Genomic DNA, 9,889 nt, shown 5'->3' on the forward strand with positions numbered 1-9,889 from the left:
ACTGATTGCTCGATATACATATTGAATAACATCGGGGATAGGCTACAACCCTGTCTCACTCCCTTCCCAACCACTGCTTCCCTTTCATGCCCCTCGACTCTTGTAACTGCCATCTGGTTTCTGTACAAATTGTAAATAGCTTTTCGCTCCCTGTATTTTACCCTTGCCACCTTCAGAATTTGAGAGTATTGTCAGTATTGCCTCACGTGTTCCAATATTTCTACGGAACCAAACTGATCTTCCCCGAGGTCGGCTTCTACCAGTTTTTCCATTCGTCTGTAAAGAATTCGCGTTAGTATTTTTCAGCCGTGACTTATTAAACATCTGACTTATTTTCACATCTGTCAACACCTGCTTTCTTTGGGGTTGGAATTATTATATTCTTCTTGAAGTCTGAGGGTATTTCGCCTGCCTCATACATCTTGCTCGCCAGATGGTTAAGTTTTGTCAGGGCTGGCTCTCCCAAGGCTGTCAGCAGTTCTAATGGAATATTGTGTACTTCCGGGGCCTCGTTTCGACTCAAGTCTTTCAGAGCTCTGTCAGACTCTTCACGCAGTATCATATCTCCCATTTCATCTTCATCTAAATCCTCTTCCACTTCCATAATATTGTTCTACTGTAGTTCTTTCCCTCATTACTGTCAATCGTACCCTAATGCTGTCCCTGAAACTCTGTATAACCTCTGGTTCTTTCAATTTATCCAGGTCGCATCTCCTTAAATTCCCACCTTTTGCAGTTTCTTCATAACCAATAGATTGTGATCAGAGTCCACATCTGCTCCTGGAAATGTCTTACAATTTAAAACCTGGTTCATAAATCTCTGTCTTACCATTATATAATCTATCTGAAACCTTCCAGTACCTCGAGGCCTCTTCCATGTATACAACCTTCTTTAATGATTCTTGAACCAAGTGTTAGCTATGATTTAGTTAAGCTCTGTGCAAAATTCTGCCGAACAGCTTCCTCTTTCATTTCTTACCCCCATTTCAAATTCGCCTACTACGTTTCCTTATCTTCCTTTTTCTACTATCGGATTCCAGTCACCCATGACTATTAAATTTTCGTTTCGCTTCACTATCTGAATAATTTCTTTTATCTCATCATACATTTCATCAATCTATTCGTCATTTGCGGAGCTAGTTGGCATATAAACTTGTACTACTGTGGTATGCGTGGGATTCGTGTCTATCTTGGCCACAATGATGATTTCACTATGCTGTTTGTGGTAGCTTATCAGCACTCCTATTTTTATTCATTTTTAAACCTACTCCTGCATTACCCCTGTTTGATTTTGTATTTAGAACCCTGTAATCACCTGGCCAAAAGTCTTCTTCCTCCTGCCACAGAAGTTCACTAATTCCCACTATATCTAACTTTAACCTATCCATTCCCCTTTTTAAATTTTTTAACCTACCTGCCCGATTAACGGATCTGACGCTCCACGCTCCGATCCATAGAACGCCAGTTTTCTTTCTCCTGATAACGACGTCCTCTTGAGTAGTCCCCGCTGAAGATCTGAATGGGTTACTATTCTACCTCCGGAATATTTTATCTAAGAGGACGCCGTCATCATTTAACCATATAGTAAAGCAGCATGCCCTCGGGAAGAATTACGGCTGTAGTTTCCCCTTTGCTTTCAGCCGTCCGCAGTACCAACACAGCAAGGCCTTTTTGGTTAGTGTTACACGTCCAGATCAGTCAATCATCCAAACTGTTGCACCCGCAACTACTGAAAAGGCTGCTGCCCCTCTTCAGGAACCACACGTTTGTTTGGCCTCTCAACAGATACCCCTACGTTGTGCTTGCACCCATGGTTCCCCCACCAACGGCAAGGTTCATGGTTCATGGAGGCTCCGTGAATGAAGAAGGTTAATATCCCCGACATCATTACACTGCTAGAATGGGCCTGCTTTCTTGAGACGGTACACGTTTCGAGCAGCTGTTCGGCTGGATAACAGCATATTCAGACATGATCATCGCCCTTGTGAAGTGATTAACCCGACTAGGTGACACGTTTCTATTGACTCCCTGTCCAATCGTGACGATTCATTTAACACTGCAGTCATAACTGACAGCGTCATCGGGTCGACATGTGAACACGTAGTTGTCATATGCAATAATGCTATGGATCGATTCCAAACATAGTGGAAAAATATACATTGCATGGAAACTTGTTGTCATTAGGAGAACTAACCTCAGCTATACCATACTCTTTCACAGAAAGGGGTAAAACATACAGCCATAAAAGTACCTGACCGACACCTGTATGCGTTATTTCTTTTAGACAATTAAGTTTTCAAAAGAAAACTGAAAGCAATTTTTATTTCAAACTAAAAGCATTTTTATTTCTGAACTTCTTTACTAAACAGCTGAATTTTTGAATACATAATATCAGTATGTGGTTGGGCTATATTTATTAAGTTTCATTGTAGGTTAAGGTTAAAGAAACAATCCAATAATATAAATGAAGCAAGAGAACAACAGGTAGCCAGGCTTACATAGAGAAAACATTTCTTATTTGTAAACCTTTTGACCTTTCCACACCATAGCATGTTGTCGAAACGACCCATAGAACACGCAAGAAACTAACAACATACATAAACGATTTGAGTTTAGATTTGAACAGTGGTTTGCTACATGACTTTAGGAGGATTTGAAAAGAAAAGCGTCAACGTTAAAGAGTGCAAAAGTATTTCCACAGTTGAATACAGAGGATAGTTAGCAGATAACGAAAAAGAATACTCTGAGTGCCCCTAGTGAAGTGGAACAACTGTCGCATAACTTCATGGGAGGTGGAGCTATTGACGATTGGGAGGAAACTGAGGATCCATTGTTGGATACAATGTTTGGCGGAGCTTTGGCAGACCTGCAATCAACAAGGCAGAAGTCATAGGCAACATTACTTCCGAATTTTTAAAACCATTGGGGAAGTGGTAATCAGAAAAATTAATCAGGTTAGTGTTTAGGATGTCTGTGTGGAGAAATGACATCAGACCTTCAGAAGAACATCATTCCCACAATCCTAAAGACTACAAAAGCAGATACATGCGAGAACTATCACACAGTTAGCTTGATAGTGCTAGCAACCGAATTACTAATTAGCGTAAAATCCGGAAGACTGGAAAAGAAAATTGAGGAACTGATAGACAATGATCAGTTTGGCTTTAGGAAATGGAAAAGTTAAGGCACCAGAGAGGCATTTCTGGCATTATGCATGACAGTGGAAGCAAAACAGAGTAAAAAATACCAAAACACATTGGTAGAATTTGTCAATTGAGAAAAGGGTTCAGCAATGTAATATAGAGTACAAGTTTAGAATCCTCACACTGTACATAAAGATAGATAATCTGTTAGATGTTTAAAGCAGTTTGTGTTTGTGTGTGTGTGTGTGTGTGTGTGTGTGTGTGTGTGTGTGTGTGTGTGTGTTTGTCTGTGTGTGGGTGGGTGGGTGGGTGGGTGGGTGGCTGGATGGCTGGGTGGATATGTGTACAGCCACTATCTCCTCCCAAATCCCTGGATCGATTTCAACCAAATGTGGCACAGAAACAGTAGAACAGCACTGTGGGGTTTATAACCTCCTAGCTCAAATAGGAGATAAGGGCAAAATTGTGTTTTTTTTCAGCCCCTGGTGTATAGGCAGCACTGTATAACAGGTATGCTGTGTGGGAACAATATTGTCCTGCCAAATGAAATTGCTTTGCAGGGCAGCCTATATGTGAAGGGCAAGAAAAGGTTTTCCAGGCCCCAACATGTAAGATGCTGTGAAAGATAGGTGTATTGTGTTGATATGGTATGGCCTGTTTTACCAACCTCTTATCGTTGTTGTTGTTGTGTTGGTGCAGCTCTCCATGCTACTAACATGTTATCCAAGGCTAAGAATCCAGAAGGATATGGTATGGGAAAGATTAAGATGTATACAGGAGGGGATGAACAGATTGAGGTGGAGGCAGGGGAGATGCAGGAGATGCATGAGGCTGGTGGAAAGGGTAGTTGTAAGTGGTATAGGAAGACGGGGAAGTGTAGTTGGAAAAGTAGATGGGAAGGATGGGAAGGGGCATATGGTCAGAGGCAAGGGGAGGGAGATGTAGCAAGAGAGATGGGGTAGAGGAAATGGACAAAGGGAGGGGAGGAGGAGGTGAAGAGACATAGGAGACAGACAGGGGTGGGAGGATAAGGTGGACAGAAGAGGGAGGTAGAGGTGTACTCAGAGAGGGTCAGGAGACAGAAATGTTTTCATTATAATGGGTAACACATACATGGTGAAGCCATTGGGAAAAAGTTAATACACAATATGTACAAGACTCAAGAGTGTAAACTAAGAATAGGAGACAAGTAGAAAAGAGCTCAGATTAAACAGGGCTTATATATCGAAGAAGCAATGAAGGAAACAAAGATTTGGAACAAGGATCAAAATTCAGGGTGAAAGGGTAATATTATTAATATATGCTGATGGCGTTACTGTCTTATGTGGTGGTGAAGGTGGAATTACGGGATTTCTTGAAGAGAATTAACGGGCTACGTGAGCTCCAAATATGATATGTGAGTAGATCACAGCAATAAAAAAGTAACGAGGAATAGCGAAAAGGAGATTAGCGATAAACTCAACACCAAATCTGGGACCACGTAAATGACGAAGTGAAGAAATTCTGCCACCTTGGAAGCAAAATAGTACATAATGGATAGAACAAGGATGATATAAGTAGTTGACTAGCACGCACAAGGAGAGAGTTTCTGGAAAAATGAAGTCGACTAGTATCAATTGTAAGCGTCAATTTGAGGAAGGCATGGCTGAGAGTGTAGACTGGGAGCACATCGCAGTACAGAGGTGTATCATGAAGTGTGGGAAACCCCCGGAAAAAAATGAAATCGCAGGTTCTGAGATGCAGAAGAATGTTGAAAATTAAGTGGATATAAGGCACGAAATGAGAAGGTCCTCTGCAGAACCAGTGAAGATAAGGGATATTTGCAAAACACTGGATAGTATGGAGTAACTACATGGTACTAGAGGGAGCTGTTAATGGTAAGCTTTTTAGGAAGAGACAAAGATTAGCACATAATTGCAGACATTGTGTGATGCTGCTACACTGAGATGAAGATGTTGACACAGGAGAGAAGCCCCCTTGCATAACTCACTTTTCAGGTCTGTACTTTGCACACTCTTGGTGTATTTACACTGACGAGCCAAAACGTGACGACCGCGACGCCACCTCGATACAGAATGCCGCCCGGTAAAGTGTATAATCGGAGCAGAAACAAATGGGGAATCAAATGAGCGATGGTACTGGCCACAAATGGGAAACACCACTGACGTGAGCGACCTTAATAAAGGGCATATTGTTGTGGCCTGGCAGATGGGAGCCAGCATCTCGGAAACGGCGAAACTGGTTGGCTGTTCGCATGCTACTGGTGTGAACGTCTGTGGGAAGGGTTGAAAGATGATTAAACCACAAGTAGGTGACAAGTATTGGACGTTCACGCCTCATCACAGAACATGGAGATTTGCCGAGTCTGTAAAGCGGAATCAGCTGCTATTTGTGTCATGCCTGAAGACGAAACGGAACCCTGGTGCAGGCACAAGTCTTCAACAGCAGAAAGTCCAGCGTAAATTGATGAACAGGGGATGCAATGTATATGTTGCCACTATGATTGAAATTGACCCATAGTATTATTCCATATGGCATTAATTCATATAAGCATGCAGAGTAATCCACCTTTCTCGTGTTTAAATTACCAAGGGCAACAATTTATTATGCTTGGAGCAAATGTTGCTAAACTCAAGAAATTTTATAATACATGATTTCCAATTTAAGTCCTGACTGAAATCCATACCCAATACGCAACATTTAGTTTTTGAATATTTTCTTTCTCTCGTGATCTCTTGTTATTGATTACGTGATGACAGTATATACTCTCTTGTACACAAATACATGAACTATGTATTTTTCTCTGTTGATTAACTATTTAACCAGAGCCAATGAACACTCGTAATTTTCCATAATATTTCAGATATTGTTCCATCTGTTCTTGCACCACTACATTTATGATGCTTGTTTCACCATAAAAGACTACTATTCCTGCAACTATTCCTTATATTCTAGAGACGAATTTTCGATTAAAATCTGGCGGCGTTTATAGTGTTAATGCCAATTTTATTGTTAAATTTGAGTATATGTCACTAATTTCGATAGTTCCGTTGATATGACCATTTTCATTTAATTTAAGTCACAATAGTATTTAGCAGTATTTAAACGTTCAGTTCGGCTTCAGGAAAGGTAAAGGCACCAGAGAGGCACTTTTAAGTTGAGGTCGCTAGTGGAACCAAGACTGAAAAAAAAAATCGAGAAACGTTCACAGGATTTGTCGACCTGGAAAAAGCGTTCGACAGTGTAAAATGGTGCAAGGTGTTCGACATGCTGAGAAAAAAAAAGGTAAGCTGTAGGGAAAGACGGGTAATATACAATATGTACAAGAGCCAAGAGAGAACAATAAGAGTGAAAGACCGAGAACGAAGTGCTCGCATTAAAATGGATGTAAGACAAGAATGTAGTCTTTCGCTCCAGCCGTTCAATCTAGACATTGAAGAAGCAATAAGGAAAATCAAAGTTCAGCAGTGGGATTGAAATTCAGGGTCAAAGTGTACCAATCATGAGATTCGCTGGTGACATTGCTATCCTCAGTGAAAGTGAAGAATTGCAGGATGTGTTGATCGGAATGAACAGTCTAACGAGTACGAAATATGGATTGAGAGTAAATCGAAAAAGTACGAAAGTAAAGAGACGTAGCAGAAATGAAAACAGCTAGGAACTTAACATCAACATTTTGGATCGAGAAGCCGACGAAGTTAAGGAATTCTGCTACCTACTCAGCAGAATAACCTATGACGGTCGGAGCAAGGAGGACATAAAAAGCACTGGCCAAGAGAAGTCTGCTAGTATCAAACATAGGAATTAACTTGAGGGAGAAATTTCTGAAAATGTATCTTCGGTACACAGCATTGTATGGTAGTAAAACGTGGAGTGTGGGAAAACGGGGACAGAAGAGAGTCGAAGTATTTGAGATGTGGTGCTACAGACGAATGTTAAAAATTAGGTGGACTGATAAGGTAAGGAAAGATGAGGTTATGCGCAGAATCTGAGTGGAAAGGAATATGTGGAAAACACTGACAAGGAGGAGGGACAGGATGAAAGTACATCTGTTAAGACATCGGGGAATGACTTACATGGTACTAAACGGACGGCAAACGCTGTAGAAGAAGACATTGGAATACATCCAGCTAATAACTGAGTACGTAGGGTACAATTGCTACTCTGAGACGACGAGATTGGTACAGGAGGAGTGATTAAAAAAGAGAAAAACGTTCAAATTGTAATCATTCATTGTAACAAATCATGTATACTTAACTTGCAAAATTTACTCATTGTACATCATTTGCACATGAATAGTGCCAATGATCTACACTAATACTCATAAATTAAGGATAATTGCAGAATGTGGTGCCACACAACGTGGCACTACACAAAACTGGCACTAATAGCATAGTCACATAGGGAACACACACGACACAGATCTGTACGTCCACGGTATTGGTGATAAGTTGAGAAAACCGTCCCGAAACACATGTGCTACAAAACGGCACTGTTTCCAGCGCATGTACCCCGACATCAGTTTGAGATATGACCACCATGCATACGTACGCAGGGGACACAACGGGCTGGTATACTCTGGATCAGGTGGTCGAGCAGCTGCTGGGGTATAGCCTCCCATTCTTGTACAAGTGCCTGTCGGAGATCCTGAAGTGTCGTAGGGGTTTGAAAACGTGCACCGACAAGTCGACAGAGAGCGTCCCAGAAGTGCTAGATGGGGTTTAGGTCGGGAGAACATGGAGGCCATTCCATCTGCCTGATATTTTCTGTTTCAAGGTACTCCTCCACGATGGCAGCACGGTGGGATCGTGCGTTATCATCCATCAGGAGGAAGGTGGGACCCACTGCACCCCTGAAAAGGCGGACATACTGGTGCAAAATGACGTCCCAATACACCTGACCTGTTACAGTTCCTCTGTGAAAGACATGCAGGAGTGTACGTACACCAATCCTAATCCCATCCCACACCATCAAACCTCGACCTCCATACAGGTCCCTTTCAAGGACATTAAGGGGTTGGTATCTGGTTCTTGGTTCACGCCAGATGAAAACACGTCGAGAATCACTGTTCAGACTATACCTGGACTCGTCCTTGAACATAACCTGGGACCACTGTTCCAATGACCATGTACGGTGTCCTTGACACCAGGCCTTACGGGCTCTCCTGTGAGCAGGGGTCAATGGACTTCACCTTGCAGGTCTTCGGGCGAATAAACCATGTCTGTTCAGTCGTCTGTGGACGGTGTGTCTGCAGAGAACTGTTCCAGTGACTGCGGTAAGGTCCTGAACAAGACTACCATCAGTATTCCATGGCCGTCTGCGGGTACTAATGGTTACATATCGTTTTACACTGTGGACGTCCCGTACTGTAGCGCCTGGACACGTTTCCTGTCTGGTGGAATCGTTGCCATGATCCTGAGATCACACTTTGTGGCACAAGGAGGGCCCGAGCTACGGCCTGCTGTGTTTGACCAGCCTCCATTTGTCTTAGTATTCTACTTCTCATAACGTCATCAATATGTGTTCTTTGGGCCATTTTCAACACACAGTCACTAATAGCACGTCTGAAAACGTCTACACACTTACCCGCTGCACCATACTCTGACATTAACCAACACACCTCGGCGTTTGTGGACTGTTACCAGAGCCACCGTGCCACCGTGCGACGACCGCAGGTCACACGCACCGCATGGTCTTACCCCGAGGTAAACGACAAACTGCCCACCAGAGCGTTGTTTCACCATGTATCAGCATTATCCTTAATTTATGAGTATGAGTGTAGAATTAACTCGATTTCACCACATATTTTATGACAGCGCCTACTCTTATTCTTAATTCATTATGTGCATCTAAATGATGACAGAAAGCAGCTAAAAATAGCGAATAGAGATCTCAGTGCAGCTAGATATTTCACAAAAGTACTTCCCGTTAGCCCTTCACGCACCTCAGCACCTTCTACGTTCCTTAATACTGTCACACGAATTGCCTGACTGATGCCTTGGTTTCTTGCAGGCGAATCCGGGAGTGGCTATCGACGTCTCGTCCAGCGACTTGCCGGAAGAACATGAGCTGGTATACGCCAGTGAGTCTTCAGTACCCCCGACCGTGCGGCAGCAGGCTCTGCCCACCGTCGCGGTGAGCAGCCTCGTGGACCTGCAGAAGATGAACCTCCTGGGTCCGGACCTTTCCGAGGAAGACACAGAAGAGGAAGAAGGCGACGGTAGCGTCATAGGGACAGATGCGTCCGGGTCGACAAGTGGCGTGGACCCCGACAGCACAAGCCTGCAGCTGTGAATCACGACACAACGCGGTGCAGCTCAACCCAACTCTCACGTTCCTCCTTATCTAGTCTTCAACGTACCTCCAGTCACAAGCTTTACACCTTATGTGATGTTTTTGTTTTGTTTGTGAAATGTAATTTATTCTACAGGTTTCGAACAATACAGTGCAGTTAACACTTCACCGTCCTACTGTTCTTTTGACTTCTTGTGTTATGCACACGGAACCTCCCTAGCAATTTTAGCAATTTGGATGTGAATATGCTATCTTATCATACAGAGTGTAAAAAAACAAAAAAAACAAAAAAACCTGCGTATACAAAATTTTAGAGTGTTTAGAATGTAATCCACCCCTCCCTCACATCATTTGTTGATTGTTACTGTCTTTAGGGTTAACTCTTTTAATAAGTTACGAGAGGAGTAAGATTTACAATAAACTTTTTACTTATCTTCTTTTCTCGTAGTTGG

At 42.6% G+C, this 9,889-nt stretch overlaps 1 protein-coding gene across 1 annotated transcript in view; it reads left to right on the plus strand.

Annotated features, from left to right (window-relative positions):
- LOC126335969 (uncharacterized) overlaps positions 1–9,605 on the plus strand; it is a 301,475-nt gene extending 291,870 nt beyond the window's left edge. Inside the window, exon 10 of the mRNA XM_049999446.1 lies at positions 9,156–9,605. Coding sequence (XP_049855403.1) covers positions 9,156–9,437 — 282 coding nt within the window. The 3' untranslated portion in view covers positions 9,438–9,605. The remainder of the gene's footprint in view (positions 1–9,155) is intronic.
- The last annotated feature ends 284 nt before the right edge of the window (positions 9,606–9,889 follow it).

Source organism: Schistocerca gregaria, chromosome 2 (assembly GCF_023897955.1).
Source record: "Schistocerca gregaria isolate iqSchGreg1 chromosome 2, iqSchGreg1.2, whole genome shotgun sequence".
Classification (NCBI taxonomy): Eukaryota; Metazoa; Arthropoda; class Insecta; order Orthoptera; family Acrididae; genus Schistocerca; species Schistocerca gregaria.